The 16,428-nt window shown below is 38.5% G+C and overlaps 7 protein-coding genes across 7 annotated transcripts; 3 read left to right on the top strand and 4 right to left on the bottom strand.

The window, feature by feature from the left end:
• Positions 1 to 971: 971 nt before the first annotated feature.
• Positions 972 to 1,286, bottom strand: BDF20DRAFT_847530 (uncharacterized protein; the record flags this gene model as incomplete). The annotated part of the gene is made up of 1 exon (XM_053079803.1): positions 972 to 1,286. A coding segment is annotated over one exon (288 nt), but the record flags the coding sequence as incomplete, so codon positions are not given.
• A 3,101-nt stretch (positions 1,287 to 4,387) lies between these two features.
• Positions 4,388 to 7,222, top strand: BDF20DRAFT_951102 (coth protein-domain-containing protein). Its single transcript, XM_053084875.1, has 3 exons — positions 4,388 to 4,751; positions 4,913 to 5,047; positions 5,346 to 7,222. The coding sequence occupies exons 1-3, from the start codon at positions 4,554 to 4,556 to the stop codon at positions 6,804 to 6,806; spliced, it is 1,794 nt and encodes a 597-aa protein (XP_052941222.1). The 5' UTR covers positions 4,388 to 4,553; the 3' UTR covers positions 6,807 to 7,222.
• Positions 7,223 to 7,230: 8 nt separating this feature from the next.
• BDF20DRAFT_847541 (uncharacterized protein) lies at positions 7,231 to 7,735 on the bottom strand. Its single transcript, XM_053079804.1, has 2 exons — positions 7,527 to 7,735; positions 7,231 to 7,428 (listed from the first exon to the last, which is right to left on the bottom strand). The coding sequence occupies exons 1-2, from the start codon at positions 7,626 to 7,628 to the stop codon at positions 7,279 to 7,281; spliced, it is 252 nt and encodes an 83-aa protein (XP_052941223.1). The 5' UTR covers positions 7,629 to 7,735; the 3' UTR covers positions 7,231 to 7,278.
• A 32-nt stretch (positions 7,736 to 7,767) lies between these two features.
• BDF20DRAFT_847545 (uncharacterized protein) lies at positions 7,768 to 9,146 on the bottom strand. Its single transcript, XM_053079805.1, has 7 exons — positions 9,072 to 9,146; positions 8,923 to 8,962; positions 8,740 to 8,846; positions 8,478 to 8,576; positions 8,324 to 8,405; positions 8,116 to 8,233; positions 7,768 to 8,029 (listed from the first exon to the last, which is right to left on the bottom strand). The coding sequence occupies exons 1-7, from the start codon at positions 9,118 to 9,120 to the stop codon at positions 7,811 to 7,813; spliced, it is 714 nt and encodes a 237-aa protein (XP_052941224.1). The 5' UTR covers positions 9,121 to 9,146; the 3' UTR covers positions 7,768 to 7,810.
• Positions 9,147 to 11,444, bottom strand: BDF20DRAFT_847551 (uncharacterized protein). Its single transcript, XM_053079806.1, has 5 exons — positions 10,889 to 11,444; positions 10,768 to 10,817; positions 10,530 to 10,663; positions 9,758 to 10,445; positions 9,147 to 9,683 (listed from the first exon to the last, which is right to left on the bottom strand). The coding sequence occupies exons 1-5, from the start codon at positions 11,250 to 11,252 to the stop codon at positions 9,522 to 9,524; spliced, it is 1,398 nt and encodes a 465-aa protein (XP_052941225.1). The 5' UTR covers positions 11,253 to 11,444; the 3' UTR covers positions 9,147 to 9,521.
• A 1,128-nt stretch (positions 11,445 to 12,572) lies between these two features.
• Positions 12,573 to 13,812, top strand: BDF20DRAFT_78947 (calmodulin). The gene is made up of 5 exons (XM_053076166.1): positions 12,573 to 12,734; positions 12,832 to 12,984; positions 13,091 to 13,158; positions 13,327 to 13,540; positions 13,622 to 13,812. The coding sequence occupies exons 1-5, from the start codon at positions 12,732 to 12,734 to the stop codon at positions 13,631 to 13,633; spliced, it is 450 nt and encodes a 149-aa protein (XP_052941226.1). The 5' UTR covers positions 12,573 to 12,731; the 3' UTR covers positions 13,634 to 13,812.
• Positions 13,813 to 15,050: 1,238 nt separating this feature from the next.
• On the top strand, positions 15,051 to 16,041 carry BDF20DRAFT_847563 (uncharacterized protein). Its single transcript, XM_053079807.1, has 3 exons — positions 15,051 to 15,411; positions 15,501 to 15,587; positions 15,668 to 16,041. Exons 1-3 carry the CDS (start codon positions 15,121 to 15,123, stop codon positions 15,800 to 15,802), a joined length of 513 nt encoding a protein of 170 aa, XP_052941227.1. The 5' UTR covers positions 15,051 to 15,120; the 3' UTR covers positions 15,803 to 16,041.
• The last annotated feature ends 387 nt before the right edge of the window (positions 16,042 to 16,428 follow it).

Raw genomic sequence — 16,428 nt, forward strand, 5'->3', positions numbered from 1 at the left:
CCGCTACAGTTTTTTAGCTTTGGGTTTAGACGAAGCCGCAATATAACTAGACGAAAAAAGTAAATTTTTGAGATTATTAAGTTATAGTTTCAGGATCAAACTCCACAAAAATTGAGACACTTACCTGTAAAAATCAAACCAGCTTCGTGCTGGCGATTAGAAGATGGTGTTAAGTGGTTGTTGCGGGTGATTTTGGTTTTCTAGAAAACTCCGCAGGTCTTCCCGTTGACTTCCAGATCGAAACGCTAATTGTTAACATGTTTTTAGCAGCGTTGACGTCCCGGTTCCAAAGTATCGAACAGGTTTTGCAGGCAAGGATACTTTGGCCGGGAACTGTCTTCAATGCTTCAAGATTGTTGGAACGACAATTATTGCATATTCGAGAAGTTAGGTATTCATCAATGGTTAATACGAGCAAATCGCCAGCAGCCTCTCTTCGCTTCAAGGCACGCCAAAGAACTCCCACGATACCAGTTTTATGGCCTTTGATGGGCACTGTACTCTTCCCGAACATGCCATTACCAACTACAATCAAAGGAATTTTTTTAATGTCGCCTACACTAAAGGGTTCAGGCTTCCACTTGTTCTTCAGGGAATTGCTGTAGAAAGCATGAGTTCTATCAATATTTCTGCGAATAGTGGATGAATTGCTTATCATTTAAAAACCTTACCTCTCTTTCTTAACGAGAACATCGCTTACTTCTCTCGCATCTGCTTCTTTCCTCTCTTCTGGAACCTTTTGCTTCTTCTTCTTCTTCTTTTTACGTTTACAAAAGGCCATTCTGTCGGTATGCTTCTTTGGCCACTTGCTTCGATCTTTCTTCTTCTTCAACCTCAATTGCTTATTGTACTTTGTGGTTCCATTAATAAGCATATTGACCATATTGTTGGCAGCACGCTCCTGACCCTGGTATAAACGAAATCTGTCTTCAGCAGTTCTCTCGCCGTAAAAAGAAATCAAGGCTTCGGAGTGCTGCAACATATATTGTACATGACGGTCATGTTGTTCGATGATAGAAGTTTTGGCGGTTGGTATGCCACTTTCGATCATTTTAAGTGTGCCTGCTTTCTTCTTTTCCAGCTTTGCAGCGTATCTGGTACTTCCGGTCATATGATAATATTCCTTGATAGAGCAGCTGCGTACTTGATGTTTGTTATGATCTAGTCCGATTGCCGCTGTGAAGACAGATCTTCTCCCTGGATCAAGGAAAGCGGGTCTGAAACTGTCTTGTACTTCGTCATAAGAAAAATCTTCCAAAGTCAAGCTGTGATTATGAATGGTCATGTCTTCTTTTGCTTTCTTTTTGCGGCTGAACAAAAAGTCTACAGTAAAACCGTCCGACCTAACCATGTTCGAAACATTACATCAGAACTTTCTTTCAAAGCGGTTAGACTATGACACAAGCAAAAATAGGGGTGTGTTTACTATTAGGGATAATTTTGCTGAAGAAGTTCTCCTATACGTTTTACCTCTTAAAGCCAAACTTTTTGAAGTCGAAGACTTTACAGAATTGTTCGAGTTGGGCTGTATAACCCTTGGCAACTTTTCCGGGAAACATGAAGGGTGTAAGAGCGTTTATACTTATCGCGATGAAACGCCATTTCAGCGACGGAGTAGGAAAGGGAAAGAAACGCTGAGGAAGTGGTAGGACACGGACATCGTACGGCTTATGCTGTATATGTTCTTGCTCGTACGCAAACTGTATGTTCCATAACGCATCAACAAACTTTGCAGGAGCAGCAGAAAGAGAAACGAGGGTTACTTCTCCTGGAATGAACTCTTCAAATTGTTTGCAGAGTACTTCAATTCGGTTTTTGTCAACGGCCGCCAGCTCGAGGTTTTCTGGCCAATGAGGATGACCATGGCAGACAGATTGGTAACAATACAGCTGTACAATTCTTTGTACATCAGTGCGTTTGATATTCTAGAATGTGTATAAAGATAAATAAAATGAATAAAACAGCAGAGCATTAAGAAAGTACTCGGTTACAGCCTTACCGGGAGCATAGTTCTCAATTTGTAAGTAAAGAACTTTGTTAAGCGCTGCTCGAAGCGCTCTACAATGGAGTTCGTGTAAGAGACGCTCAATTCCTTTGCTGCCTCTGTAAGGCAATGGCTATATCCCACGGTCAGCTTGTGTTTTACTTCGATAGTAGGGAACTTTGCCTTGAAGTCTGTATAATACTGTTTTATGTTCTCGGATAATGCCGTTTTGTGAGTAACTTGCTTGCCCGTTACTAGCTGACCTACTGAATACCAGAATTGCTGGCAGAATACATCAGGAATAGACCTGTCTTTGTTGGCTTCTTTGCTGACTTTCTTGCTGTCTTCTTTGTTGGCTTCTTTACTGCCTTTGTTGCTGTTTTTATCAGTGTCTTTCTTTTCGCCTTTGTTTGCATTCCTTTTATTCTCCTGACAATGAATGAGGTACGAGTTAACGAATAATTGACTAGAGAATACTATTCTCCTTATGTCAGCGCAGCAAGAGATGACTTTTTCTTGGAATTGTTGGCGAAACGCTGGCTTCACAGTAGACGTAAGAGGGAGCTTCCTCGTGAATACAGTGGAGCCTTCTCCAAGCGTCGAGGTAATAACTTCTTCCTTTGAAGCAATGTGATTGGGACATTCGAGAGAACGAGAAGTAGAATGACCCTTTAAGCCACAACTGATACACTTGATATCTCCAGTTGTTTGCTTTTTCTTTCTCTTTGCTTGCTTCTTTTCTTCCTTGACTGTAGCTGATTGCTTACGTTTCTTACCGCTACTTCCAACTAAATTTACGTTAAGCAAACATAAACTTGTTTTGCAGTGAGAGCATGATACTTACCATCAGCCGCAGAAACTGCTTTGTAAAACTTGCATTCATGGTATGCCTTGTTGAAATGTCCGCGTGCTTTGCAATCCTTGCACTCGATGCTTACTAGTCATACGAAACATGAATTGAGGATTACCACTATAACCTATTTGTGGCAGCGTGCTCATGTGTTACTTACGGAAGGACTCGTTTTTGGCTTTATTCTTATGGGCTTCTGCCACCGATTTGATTTTTTGCAAGATTTTGACTTTGTACATGGTTAGTAATAGCTTACAGAATGAGGAAAGAAAGTATAGAAGAAGAGAATGATGATGATGAAAGTCAAAGGAAAGGCAACTTTCTATAAATGCTTTGAGTTTGACAACATCTATTTTTTATTACGATTGACAACAACAACCGTTATCTACGTGGCGGAAGAACGTGTCTGGGACCAGTTTAACGCGTAGTTCAATTCATATGATCCATAAATAAAGTCTCGTAAACCACAACCCTGTATCTATTGCTGATAAGACCTATTTTACACTAAAATACTCAATAAGTCTCGTAGTACTCTAACGTAATGCCACTATCAATTGAAAAATGTCCACTGACCTTCAAAGTAATGTCTACAATTATTTATTCAATAAATCGTCCAAGAATATTATACCATTTCATCCTAAAGTAATTCAAAATTATCTAAATTAAATATATATATTGTCCAATAAAATTTGTATAAAGTATAAAGTTGAAGCTAAAACACTGTATTTAGCTTTGCTTCTCCAGCCCAAATGTTCGTACATTTTTACCATACTTTATTCTATAAGTAAAGGTCGCATTTGAAATTCCGGGAAAATGATATGACTTGTTTATAACGACAGCCCAAATATAGCAACTTTAGGTTGATGAAAATTTTTAATTGCAGTTCTTTTCGCGTTGACCAAAAAAAAAATCATAATTGAACTCACTATTTGCCACATATGAAAATACGGAAAATGATGCGTGAAATTATCAAGTGATATCACAGGACGAACTGATTTGATCGTATCTGAAGTGACATCTCATTTGATTATAGTATATGTGAAATCCCTAAGGGGATTCTTTGGGCTAAAAAAAAGAAAACTCCTTTTTTTGTTACACTTAAAAGACGCACAAAAAAAAAAAAAGGAAACCCCTTTGATGCAGCAGTTACAAAAGGAAAAAAAAAAAAAAAAAAAAAAAAAAAAAAAAAAAAATTGGCTACAGCACTGCTTTTGAAAACTCCTATTTATAAATTGTGGCCGTATAAAGTCTAGCCACCCATTATTACCAGAAACACACACATATATACACACACAAACAGGGAATAACGTTGCCAGCTTTTTGGCACGGGCTGGAAAAATGAGAAAAAATAGAAAGGTAGACACAGTTCTATTAGCGCAACACACACAAATCATAAATTACACACATTTATTGTATCTATTTCGATTGGAAAATGATCCAAAAAAGTAGAATGAAAATTTATGAACCTGTTTCTTTGCCACAAAGCTTTAAAAAATATCATTAAAAATTCTTAACAGGGAAATTATAAAATACGATCAAGAAACCACAAAAAAAAAAAAAAAAGATTTCCCATTTCTTCTTTCTTTCTTTTTTTATTATTATTTTTTTCCCCAAAATTACAAAAACTTGCTACCTTTTTACATTCTTAACATTCATCATTCGATTGAAATCATAACATAATATACTAGGAAGAATTGCATAATCACATTTATAACAACAATGAAATTCTCATTTTTAATCTTATCCACAGCCATTGCTTTGGCTCAAGCTGGCAATGTTAAATTTAATGTCGTCGCGCCCACCGCCACTGAAGTAAAGGTGTCTGTCAACGGCCAACAAGTCCCACTCACTGCTGTGGATGCAAATGTACCCTATTTTACAGGTTATGCTGACATTGGTGAAGCCAAAGAATACAAGGTAATATAATAATTCATATTATATACATAGACGAAACATACAATGATGAAATATGAGACCTCTGAACTGGGGTTAATTTCTCTTTGCGGTTTTTGTGTCGATCCTTCTTACCAAATTTGGCTTTTGGTTTTAATTCAATTACATATTGTTCTAATTTATAGTACATTGCTGGAGGAACTGAAGAACCTTTCACTAGAAAGTTAGATACAACCAAGCAATCTACCTTGAATGATTTTTTCAATCGTTCTGTTACCTATGCTAATATCCCTAAATTACCATGGCCCATTCAAAATAATGTAAGTCCTGGAATGGTTTTTTTTTTTTTTTTTTTTTTTGCACGCCATTTGTTATGCAGTTTTGACATTCTTAAACAAGATAAAAGAAGCTTCATGCTTTTTTGTTACTTTTGCTAACCAAAAGAAAGCATATCTTCCTACACACACACACACACACAAACACACACCCCTCGTTCTTCCCATTCCAACTCTACCTTCACGACTTTGCCCTACCCGCCCCTTTCTTTTTTCCTCTTCCATATCCTCCCCTGTTTCCTTTCAAAGCATCAAGCTCACATATTATCCATCTCTCTTATAGCCTCAATGGACTCGTGAAAATGGTAAACCTTCTCTTTTCGATGAAAACTACATTCCTAGTATCTTCTTCAACGGTGATGCTGCTACCGTCAACAACATTGTTCAAAATGTTCCCAAAGATCGTGTCGTCGGTACCCTCACTGTCATTGGTGTTGACTTTGCCAATACTTACCAAAACGTGTCCTTCGGTCTTCACGGTGCTGGTAAAAAGAAGAACAACGCCAAGCAATCTTGGAACTGGGAACTGCAGCCTGGAGATACTTTAGCCAAACGTACTTTCTTCAAGTTGCGTCATATGGAAGAAGATCCTACCCAGATTCGTGAGCGTTTGTATTCGGATGTATTACATGCTTTGGGTACCTATGCCAACCAAGCCACCATGGTCCGTCTCTTCATCAACAATGAATTCTACGGTACTTTCAACATGCTGGATGACATCACTCACTTCTCCTACATCAATGCTTTGTTCTACGGTGGTAAAACTCCTCAACAACAAGGTCTATTGTTCGATGGTCAGTCTGGTGCTGATTTCGCCGTACATACAGATGATGCAGACGGCTACGGTGCATGGGCTCCCAATCCTGCGAATGCAGAAGGTTCAGATGCTCTCGACCCCTTATGTAAAGCCTTCAACACAACCGACGTGCGCGATAATAACGCTCTTGCCGCTTTTGAAAAGCAATTCGATACAGATCACTTTTTGCGTTTCATGGTCATGGAATACTTGGCTGGCCACTGGGACGGTTACTGGATGGAACAAACCAACGATGGTGTCTTCCAAGAACCCGAAACCGAGAAATGGTACTACTTGGGTCAAGATTACGACGCTACCTTTGGTGTGAACTTGGCTGAACCTGAAGGCAAGGATTTCATTTCTGTTTCTTACAAAGACTTCCCCACCCGTTATCCTGGAGGCGTCATGATCAACCGTTTGCTAGAAAACGACAATAAGCGCGCTACCTTTGAGAAATACTTGACTGAAACCGTCCGCGTTCTCTTCAACAATGCTACTTTAACGAACCGTGTCTTGGCCTTGCACAACTTCTTGTTGCCCGATCTTCAATGGGACCGTTCTGTCGTCCAAAAATCTCCTGGCATCAACTTTGGTTGGAACTTTGACCAAGTCACTCAGAACTTATGGCAAGGTGTCAATGCACCTAACCAAAATGGCGGTGGTGCCGACTGGGGTTTGATTGAATGGATTGCCACCAAGTCTCAACACGTCGCTCAAGAATTCAACATCAACGTCGTCACTGAACCTCAAGGTCCTCCCAGCAACACTTCTACCGTTACCCCTGGTGGTGCCAATACCTCTAGCAATGTAAGCAGCAATGGTGCCTCTGATACCACTTCCGCTAACAGTGCTGCTACTAAAGCTGATATGACCAGCGCTGGTGTCCATCTCGTTCCTACGGCTGCTCTCTTAGCATTCGTTGCTTCCGCCGTGGCTCTTCTTTTGTAATTCCTGCCTCTCGTTTTTTCTAAATGGGCAGGATTCCACTTTTTTTTTTTTTTCCGTTGATCAATGGATACGATGATCAAGTCATTCCATTCCAATTCCTCGCCATTTCCTATCATATACCTCTCTCTCTTCCCTCCCCGTCCCCACCTGTAACAGTAGTCCCTTAAATTCACATTTTTGCAAAGACCATCTCATACCAAACCTATTATCGAACCTTTTTTTTTATTTAAACATCTATAATATATTATTTTATACACATTTATTTGTATCCGATGGCGGCATATTTAATATCTTTTTATATTATTATTGTTTGTCTTTATCAATAATATACTTTTTTTTTTTAATTAATAAATAATGAATGGTGCTCTTCATTCCTTTGATATTGGCTACGTTTTTTCTTTTTTTTTTTTTTTTTTCTTGAAATGTCTGTAAATAGGCCGATGATTACAAGCACAGGCTAATGTCGTATTGTTTATTGTGTGTCACCCTTGTAAATCTTATTTCGTAAGAACCTTGAAAGGAAAGTTTTTGGATACAATAGGGCAATCCACCCAACATAAAAGGCCTGACCCCCACAGTACCAATTCCCATTTTGTATTTTGCCTGGTTTTAAAAATAGATCCTTTAAAAAAGTACTAAGTACCTTTTTCGTAACGTATCACGAATGTCTCACAAACACGTTCTGAAGATCTTGTACACATTCTTAGTTTAGAGAGATACCTTGTATGGGTGTATCTTGAAGCTGTTGATGTGATACCAAGATCCATTGTGTATCAGAAGAAAAAAACTTTGATAAACAATGGATTGGTACCAACACGACATTCTATAGCATGATTATTTGATGTTACCTGAGTAAAAAAAGAAAACCATTCTCCAAAAATAGGTTCAAGAAGAAAAACTTTAGTTTTTTTTTTTTTTTTTTTTTTTTTCTATAGCATTATTAGGGACAAAGGAAGGAACGTGTACATATATCAATGACGTTAAAGTATGGATGAGGAAACTGACTAAAAGAAGGGTTGTTGTTGTTGTTGTTGTTGTTGTTGTAGCTGCTTTTGCTGCCGTTGTTGCTGCTTTACTTGAGAAGCAGAGGGTGGAGGTGGTATCAAGGGCACAAATCCACCATTCAGGGTATTACTGCTGGTATTGTTAACACTATTGCCGAATAGATCATTATGCATAGATGAGGTGGAGGTACTCATAGCTGCTGGTTTGGGTCTCTTTGACTATACAAATTGAGAAACCAAGTTGGATGATCAGACACGTACCTTTTCTTTCTTTGAATGTGATTTTATAGGAGAATCCTACTTACCCCCACATTACCAATCTTGATATTAATGGTTTGTCCCTCCTTTAAACTATAATCTTTTTTAGGTGTGGTGTCTGCATGAGCAGCTCTTTCTTCTGCTTCCTTTTCGGCCCGTAACTGTCTATCATTTGTTAATACAATAAAGACATCGATCAGCTTATGACTGCTGATAGTTGTATACTCAATTTAATCTGCGCTTTTTTTTTTTTACTTGACAAAATCTTGTAAGGTAACGTTAAAGTCAAATGCATCCGTGCGCTCTTGGAAACCCATACCAATGAAAGCATGGCGACCTAATGATAGGGAGTTGAGAACACTTATTTAGCTGCTCACGATTGATTGATTGCATTTCAAGTATTACTTGCCTTCACTTTCAATCTTCAAAACAAAATACCGGCTTGAATCCAAAACGGCTTCTACTGAATTCGAGTTGGGATCATATGGACAGACAGCAAACAGTTCACCTAAAGTTTGTTGAAATAAAATGTCACCCCTCCACCGCTTACCCAATAAGGGACGCGTGAGTGAGTGTGAGATAGGGCTGTTAATATTGTTTTGTATTGTTTTTGTTTTTTCGTTCGCAAGTCATCTGTTTCCTTGTTGCTTTCTTTTTAGTCCGTATCTAACCTGTACTGTTATCTTCGAGTCTGATTTCACATTGGTTGCCTTTGCTCACCATTCTTAATCTGCCTTTCCATAAGTAAGCACTACCGAGATCGCCCCATTCTGCAGCTCTGTTACAAAAAGACGTTGAGAATTTAGTCATACTCTCCAAATGATCGCACACACACTGCATTTCCCTCCATCTACCTGTATCCTCTTGCTGCTGTTCTTGGTGGGATTTTGTAGACTATGACGCAAAACGCATAGATGAAACTTTGATCAGTTCAAGTTTTTTTTTTTTTGGGAGGGGACGGTAATGGTATTGGTGATGGGTGTAGAATTAGCTGAAATATTACCAAAACATTCTCTTATAATCAGCAAAATGCTCTCGTACTCGTCATTCATCTTTCAATAAGTACAATTGGAAACGATGAAAGATATAGACAGATTGCTCAGCTTGACGGTTAAAAAAGGAAAAAAAAGAACCAACACTATTTTTACGGAGTCTCAACAAAAATGATGAAGGTGGGTGAAATCAACGATGTACCTGAAAAAAAGACAACCACCTTCTTTTTAACAAACAGTCTCTAGGGAGCTTGTTGAGTAATGCTTCCCTGTCAAGCTTCGTCCACACGACAGCATTGATCTCTAGCTCTTAAACAAAGCAATACAGTAAAAATTGCAGCGCGTCGGCTGGAACATTTTAGAGATTGAAATGTCTCTTCATGAGGGTGATGTATTTTTATCCTGGCCTCATGGGCAAAAGGTATATGTATTGTAGTCCAAAAATAGGGGAGTGTTTTGTATCAAAAAAGAGAGCTAGTATCACTATGCTCTGTATCGTCTGCCGACTTTACGTCACAATCCTCATCGCTCAAAACACCAAAATCTTGGACGCTCCGGACATCATCCTCGTATTCAGGGGCACTCTTTTCAATAGAAAAGATCGAGGTGTAATGTTGGGATATCTAATGAATACCAAGAGAGCTGTATCAGCATGATCTGATAGCATGATTCTCTATCGCAAAACTCCATACTTTACCTGACTGATCTGCTCACGGAGTTGGTCAAATTCTTTTTGTGTTTGGCAATAGAAACCGAGCATCATCGAGGGATCCAAATGCGAGATATGAATTTTACGTGGCAAATAACAATGATACGTATTAAAGTCATGTCTGGTATAATCTTTCAAGTTTTTCGTCTCAAGAGCAGCTCTTGAGAAATGAGGGTCCAAATAAATCAGATGATCGCCATCTAATCCAATAAAATAAAGAGACGAGTTGGGTCGACCGCCCGCAATACCAACAAAAGAAGGCAGTCCGAAGCAAGCTTTTAGCGCTGGATAATAAGTTGGGTGAAGTGAATCAATACCAAGCCGCAAAGCAACCAATATAAGCACAGGTTTTAGCACGATCGTCCCATTGTTCTTGCTGTTGGTCCTATCCGCGTCGATCGTGTCCTCGTCTTCTTCCGTTAAAGGCGTGCTATTTTCGTATAAATGCTTTGCTTCCTCGGCACTTATATCATCCGTCATGACTTCTATTGGATTGGCTGTCATCACCTCTGTGGTGGAGGAGGGGGAAGAAGTGGCAATTTTGGACGTAAAGTAACTGAAATCGCCTCTTGGTTTCCTTCCCGAAGTGACATCCTGTATACCATCCATGTAGACTACACCATCAGTAGCAATATAAACTGATAGATTGGCAGGTTTAAAATCTGATACCAGGGCTCTAAATGATAGTATAGGTGTGAGAGAGAAGGTGGGTTGGAACGGTCTGTGTTTAATGAGGTCACGTTTGCTGCCAACCACTTACTGTAACACTTGACTGATGGTGCTAGGACCGAACCATTCGCCTATATTCTTTCCCAATTGCTTACCCAGTAAGGCGATTCGATGAATGGAAAAGGGAGCTCTCGGGGATAGTTCATCTAAAAACCATTGTATAATCTATGTAAAAGAAAAAAAAAAAAAAAAAAAGTAAATCAAGATGCTTAGATTGGGTTCATGATGGCACTGTGCAGCCAAAGAAGAGAGCTTTGCTTCTTTTTTACTTTTCCATACTGCTTTCGTTCTGCTGGCGTTTGCTTCTGACGACGCCAGTCTATAGGAAACGATGACGTCTTAACAAAAAGTGTGCGGGATGCTGCAAAGAAAAGGTTGAGTCATGCTTACCTCTTGATAGTGAGTGGATCAATAATGTATTGGCTAATAGACTCTGTCCGCTTCGTAACATACAGCCCCATCCAATATCCGTCTTATGACTTGAAGGTCGAATCGGTGGATAATTGTGACGATAAGTCATCCATAATCGAGAAGTAAAATCTTCGTAGAAATCAGGCGGCCAAGCAGAAGGGCATTCGGGCTCTTCTTGCTCCTCTTCCTGCTCTTCACGCTCAGTGTTATTAGTAGAGGATGTTGAGCGTGGTTTGAACATTTCATTTCGTTGTGCATCTAAAATAGCCTGTTGTACTTTATCTAACGGTTTCTTTGAGTAGGCTCTTCCCAATAGCCAAATCTTTGGCTCCTCTTCCTCCATGGCTTGTTCAGACGGATCGGATGGCTGTTGTTCTTTTCTGTATGGGGTATCCTTGTAGGGTGCTTTTCTTAGTGTCCGCTGCTGATGATGTAATTGTGGTGGTTGTTGTTGTTGTTGTTGCTGCTGTTGCTGCTGTTGCTGCTGTTGCTGCTGTTGCTGCTGTTGCTGCTGTTGCTGCTGTTGCTGCTGCTGTAGAAAGAATGAGCTGGAGAGTTCTGTACCTGAGGACCAGAGATTCGACATGAAATGACCTAATTTATGTGGAATCTCGGCGGCCAAATAACTTGAATTTGTTAGCAGTTTATCTTTTAATGGTGCCGAACTCAGATGATTACTGTTATGAGGTTGTGGTAGTATATCTACATCAGCACTAGTGTCGAAATCGTTATCGCTACTATCCTGGCATTTTTCCTTTTGTTTTTTATGGCTATTATTGGGGCAATAGGTCATTAAAGGGCTTCAATAAAAATATATGTATTATGTGTGAAAAAAAAAAGAAAAAGGACGAAAAAGCTAAGAGGGGGGCAAAGAACAACCGCCCGTTCATGCAGCTGCTTTGGGTGAGTTTTTTTTTTGTTTTCTTTTGCTCAAAGAGTTCGGACTTTCAAAAGCGGAAATGCCCTTTTTTTTTTTTAATTGTAACCAAAATGAGGAGGGAGCATCTGACTGCCCAGGTATACATGAAATTCTTTTTCTTGATTGTAGCCATTGGTTTTTACGTAATGTCTCAAGGCAATCGGTTTATAGAGATCTTGTACGGTTTTTGAACGCATGGACATGTCAATTTTCCTCAATAAAAAGCCTTGCCATTCTTTTCATTTTACTCACAAGACTTAACAACCATCTCATCATCCAGTATCCTAAACTACACGGTGGGTGACGCTCATTGTCGATACCGTCATCATCACAACGTCTCAATACTTATCCGATGTATTCAGAGAAAGAACAAAACCTCGCCGTTTTTTTTTTGCCCGTATGACCTCCTCATATCTAAAAAAGTCTGCATTGTTTACAAAGATCTTTCGGCACTGACAAACGACAATTACATAAAGCTGACCGTGAGGAATGTGCTACCTGGGACTATGTATTGAAACAGAGAGACAGAGAGAGAGAGAGAGAGAGGCAGAGAGAACACATCATGCATAGAAACTAAATCGGTAAAAAAAAAAAAAGTACCTAAACGCATTTGTCTATTGACATTATTTCCTCATATTAACAAAAAGCCAATTTTCCCATTTTATTGTTGTCAATTGAATCAAAAAGGAGAGGGAAAAAAGAAACTCGTGTAACTTGAATGATCACTTTTTTTTTTTTTTTTTGCTTTACGGTATCTCAATAGCCGTTTATCAGAGCTAAATTTGAATTTTAAAAACCCTCTTCATTTCCATTCTTTTTTTTTATTTTTTTATTCGAGAACTTTATCCTTTTCTTTTTCTTTCTTTTTCTTTTCCTTAGTAGATACAGATAATAACGTTAGCAATGGTAACTTGGCCACGATTTGAATCACAACTCTTTACTTGCCATTTGGGTAGCTTAAACTTGTCATTAACCAAAAAAAAATAACTCAACCCAAACATAGGCTGATCAACTTACCGAAGAACAAATCGCTGAATTCCGTGAAGCTTTCCAATTATTTGACAAGGATGGCGATGGTGCCATTACCACCAAGGAATTAGGTACTGTGATGCGCTCTTTGAACCTAAACCCTACCGAAGCCGAACTTCAAGACATGGTAAAGTATAAATGATTAACTTTGAGAAAGGCAACTTGGGGGCGTTTTACGTGGTTTTTTTCCTGTTTCTTATCTTCTTTTTTATCTCGCTACCACGTAATGTTAGATTAATGAAGTTGATAGCGATGGAAATGGTCTCATTGACTTTAGCGAATTCTTGGCAATGCTTGCCAGGTAAGTTAATTTCTTGCCATTATAAAAAGTTTGATATGCATGCATTGGGGGAGAAAAAAAAAAAGGGAAAAGACCTTTTTTTTTTTTTTCTAGCTTGCATATATTGAAATTATGAAAATTTCCATAAATGACATGACTCTAATTTTGCTGGTAAATTCGTTTTGGTAGAAAAATGAAAGATACTGACTCTCAGGAAGAGATCCAGGAAGCATTCAAAGTTTTTGATAAGGACGGTAATGGTTATATTTCTGCTGCTGAATTACGACATGTGATGACATCTCTTGGCGAAAGATTGACCGAAGAAGAAGTAGACGAAATGATTCGTGAAGCTGACGTGGATGGTGATGGTCAAATCAATTATGAAGAATTTGTCAAGATGATGGTAAGAGCAATATACTTTTTGTGGTTGTATTAATAATGTGCATGTAAACTGAATAATATGGGTGTCTTCTTCCCATTGTAGATGTCCAAATAAACTAAAACCTTTCAAAATTTTACAAATTCTGATTAATAAATCCCAGAAAACCCAACTACAATTCACCTTAATACACATATACAATTCTATAGACTCCCAACCCCCTCCCCCAGACTCTTTTTTCATATTTCTTTTGGTAATACATACACTAGAAACATCACAACAAAAAAACACTGTTACATCACCCTGCATTACTGATGCTTTCTCGTAATTTTGAATACATCGTCTTTATGGCTGTGGCGAAAGCACGGATGGTTAGGATGGTATGGGCTGATTTAGAGACAGTTTTAGATCCTTGAGCAGACTAAGATTGAGTAATCTAGTGACGCTTTGTCAATTTAACCGTCCATATTACAAATGCTAAAACGTCCGGATATCCGCCAAATGAAGAGGATTAATAATATCATCGTACACTGGGATCAGGTAATGGCTGGAAATGACAATGGTTTGATAGGGGCGCCTTTTTTTTTATTTCAAAGACCTACCAAAAAAAGGAAGCGACACGAGGGTGGCCGACGCCGTCCATTGGCTTAGGGAATCACATGCAGTACATTTGGCAGCAACAATAAGCACTTATAGAAAGATCTCCCTCCAATGACTGAGCTGGAGTCTATCGCCCATCCCCATAGTGATAAGCTTAATTTTTCCATCAAATCTGACATCCAACAGAAAGTCAATTACAGTTTATTACCTAAATTTGGAAAAATATACACATAATTTTTAGAAAAATAGACAGATTGTATTTGAACGAATCTGGACACGTTTCAACTTTTTCACAGTATCGTTGGAACAGCAAGAGCATATTCTGGACGTCTTTGAATTCATCGATTTCAAGTACTTGCACCGTCAGGCATTTGATGCACTATGATAAAAAACATGTTATTTTCTACACAGAAGCTGGTAATTATCGTTTATAAACTCAAGTGTCTTTCTTCTTTCATCTGAGATCCACATGATACTTTGTATTGTCATTGATGAGCATGTTTACCATGATTGGCTGATACAGCTTTATGGAACTTGCATTTCGGGTTGCTTTTATTCCAGTGATCTAACTTGATACATTCTTCACAATGGGTATGCTCTGAAAAGTGTACAACAAGGTTACTAACGTCTCAAGCGACACATTGTATTGTGATATGCCCATAAAGATTGCAAGACGTCTAAAATGATTAGAGCACTGTAATATATCAACGCAATTTGTAAGCAGACTTAGGAGATCAATGCAGCAAAACTGTCTTCTAGAAAATATCCAGAATAAACATTCAAATTAACTTTTTTTTTTTTTTTGGTTTGAAAAAAAAAAAAAGAGAGCAATTCAATTGGTGGAAGTTCAATGGTCCACGATGCATGAAAAGTAGCCAACTCCAAACGCGACGATTCAGATCGCGCTTTTCCTTTGATATTTTTTTTTTGTTTCCCCCCCCCTTTCTTTGTCCTTGCCAAAAAGGAACACATTTTCTTTTTGTTTTGTCAACTTTGATTGAGTAATGGAGGAATACGTCATTGATGAAATCTATTTATACGAGTTATTGTTCTATAATTGTACTTGCAAAAACTTTGTTATACCCGCAACCGATTTTATTGTCGACAATAAACCAACATTTTTTTGTAAGAAATGTAGCAAGTCCTTATCTTATTCAGATGATGATCTCCGAGTCAAATACAAGTATATTAAAATGCTGGTCAAGAAGGTGACTACGGGTGAGATGAAATTGGTGATCTTGCCACCAGTGACTCTCGTCGAACTATTAGGATGTGATGCAAAGGAGTTTACCAAGGTAAAAATGAAAAAAGGCAACACGTCATAGACTTTGGCTGTATTCGATTGTTTGTGCTCAGTTCTTCGTCAATTAATTATTATCATTAGTGTTATGCTGAGGACCCCACATTACTTAAAAAAATAGAAGGCTGTCTTGTTGATCAGTTTTGCCTGTTAGAATTTGATCCTGAAGAGGTAAAAACATCAGGAAAATGTGTGCAAAAAATCCATCATGAGCAATCACCGACACGAACGTTCTTTTGGTACACTTTTAGAAAGAAGACATGTATAAGCCAAGAAAGTGCTCGAAATTTGTAGTAAAGCTCGGCAACAACTTTACAAACTTACTGGACTACATCAAACTCGTTTACAGCGCTGATTTTCGTTTAGGCGAAAACCCTTATCACTAAGATATTCCCACTATTTAATAATCGGACTTTTCTCTGTACTGCCTCTGTTAGATAATGTAACTCATTCAAGATTCTACACTGTTTATCACGCAAACGTCAAATTGTGTTCCTTTTCTCGGTAGAGTCATTTTATATAGCAGCAGATCACTTGGCTGACATTAATCATTGTGAATGTACCCAAAGCTACCTTACCTATCTATTTACCATCTATCCTAGAAAAAAAAAAAAAAAAATGAAAAAAAAAAGAAAAGCTTACGAATACAATGGATGACAGCTACAGTTTATTAACTTTATTTTGGGGGACGAAAATAAAATTGTGTTTAGACAAAAGCCAAGTTATTTTAGACCCTACGCTGTATATAGAGTAGACCATTGAAGCATACATGTTAGACAGTTTTCACAAAGTTATGAATACGAGTTTACCATTCTTACCTGTAAAAATCAGCTGGTTTCGTTCCAGCGATGTTACGTGTTAGCAGTAGAGGAGATGGTGGCGGTGGCGGTCTTCTTCCTTGAGAATATTTCGGGTCTACCGTTCCCATTCCAAATCGTAGTACCTATTGACATCATGTTTTTACAGGCATTGATGTCCTGGTTCCATAGTATGCCGCGGCTTTTACAGGCTA

The sequence above is a fragment of the Mycotypha africana genome (assembly GCF_025528875.1).
Source record: "Mycotypha africana strain NRRL 2978 chromosome Unknown BDF20scaffold_1, whole genome shotgun sequence".
Classification (NCBI taxonomy): Eukaryota; Fungi; Mucoromycota; class Mucoromycetes; order Mucorales; family Mycotyphaceae; genus Mycotypha; species Mycotypha africana.

What these genes read in the sequence shown, in the direction of transcription:
- BDF20DRAFT_847545 (XM_053079805.1), bottom strand. Translation starts at nt 9,120, where the DNA reads ATGAATGACGAGTACGAGAGCATTTTGCTGATTATAAGAGAATGTTTT. An exon ending in GATTATAAGAGAATGTTTTG is followed by an intron (nt 8,963 to 9,071) that starts GTAATATTTCAG and finishes TTTGCGTCATAG; the next exon opens with TCTACAAAATCCCACCAAGA. An exon ending in TTTGAAGATTGAAAGTGAAG is followed by an intron (nt 8,406 to 8,477) that starts GCAAGTAATACT and finishes CCCTATCATTAG; the next exon opens with GTCGCCATGCTTTCATTGGT.
- BDF20DRAFT_847563 (XM_053079807.1), top strand. Translation starts at nt 15,121, where the DNA reads ATGGAGGAATACGTCATTGATGAAATCTATTTATACGAGTTATTGTTC. An exon ending in ATGCAAAGGAGTTTACCAAG is followed by an intron (nt 15,412 to 15,500) that starts GTAAAAATGAAA and finishes TATTATCATTAG; the next exon opens with TGTTATGCTGAGGACCCCAC. An exon ending in TAGAATTTGATCCTGAAGAG is followed by an intron (nt 15,588 to 15,667) that starts GTAAAAACATCA and finishes GTACACTTTTAG; the next exon opens with AAAGAAGACATGTATAAGCC.
- BDF20DRAFT_951102 (XM_053084875.1), top strand. Translation starts at nt 4,554, where the DNA reads ATGAAATTCTCATTTTTAATCTTATCCACAGCCATTGCTTTGGCTCAA. An exon ending in GTGAAGCCAAAGAATACAAG is followed by an intron (nt 4,752 to 4,912) that starts GTAATATAATAA and finishes TCTAATTTATAG; the next exon opens with TACATTGCTGGAGGAACTGA. An exon ending in CATGGCCCATTCAAAATAAT is followed by an intron (nt 5,048 to 5,345) that starts GTAAGTCCTGGA and finishes TCTCTCTTATAG; the next exon opens with CCTCAATGGACTCGTGAAAA.
- BDF20DRAFT_78947 (XM_053076166.1), top strand. An exon ending in AAGCCGAACTTCAAGACATG is followed by an intron (nt 12,985 to 13,090) that starts GTAAAGTATAAA and finishes ACGTAATGTTAG; the next exon opens with ATTAATGAAGTTGATAGCGA. An exon ending in TTCTTGGCAATGCTTGCCAG is followed by an intron (nt 13,159 to 13,326) that starts GTAAGTTAATTT and finishes TCGTTTTGGTAG; the next exon opens with AAAAATGAAAGATACTGACT.
- BDF20DRAFT_847551 (XM_053079806.1), bottom strand. Translation starts at nt 11,252, where the DNA reads ATGGAGGAAGAGGAGCCAAAGATTTGGCTATTGGGAAGAGCCTACTCA. An exon ending in GATCCACTCACTATCAAGAG is followed by an intron (nt 10,818 to 10,888) that starts GTAAGCATGACT and finishes CGTTTCCTATAG; the next exon opens with ACTGGCGTCGTCAGAAGCAA. An exon ending in AACGAAAGCAGTATGGAAAA is followed by an intron (nt 10,664 to 10,767) that starts GTAAAAAAGAAG and finishes TCTTTTACATAG; the next exon opens with ATTATACAATGGTTTTTAGA.
- BDF20DRAFT_847541 (XM_053079804.1), bottom strand. Translation starts at nt 7,628, where the DNA reads ATGTCGTGTTGGTACCAATCCATTGTTTATCAAAGTTTTTTTCTTCTG. An exon ending in TCAAGATACACCCATACAAG is followed by an intron (nt 7,429 to 7,526) that starts GTATCTCTCTAA and finishes ACTTTTTTAAAG; the next exon opens with GATCTATTTTTAAAACCAGG.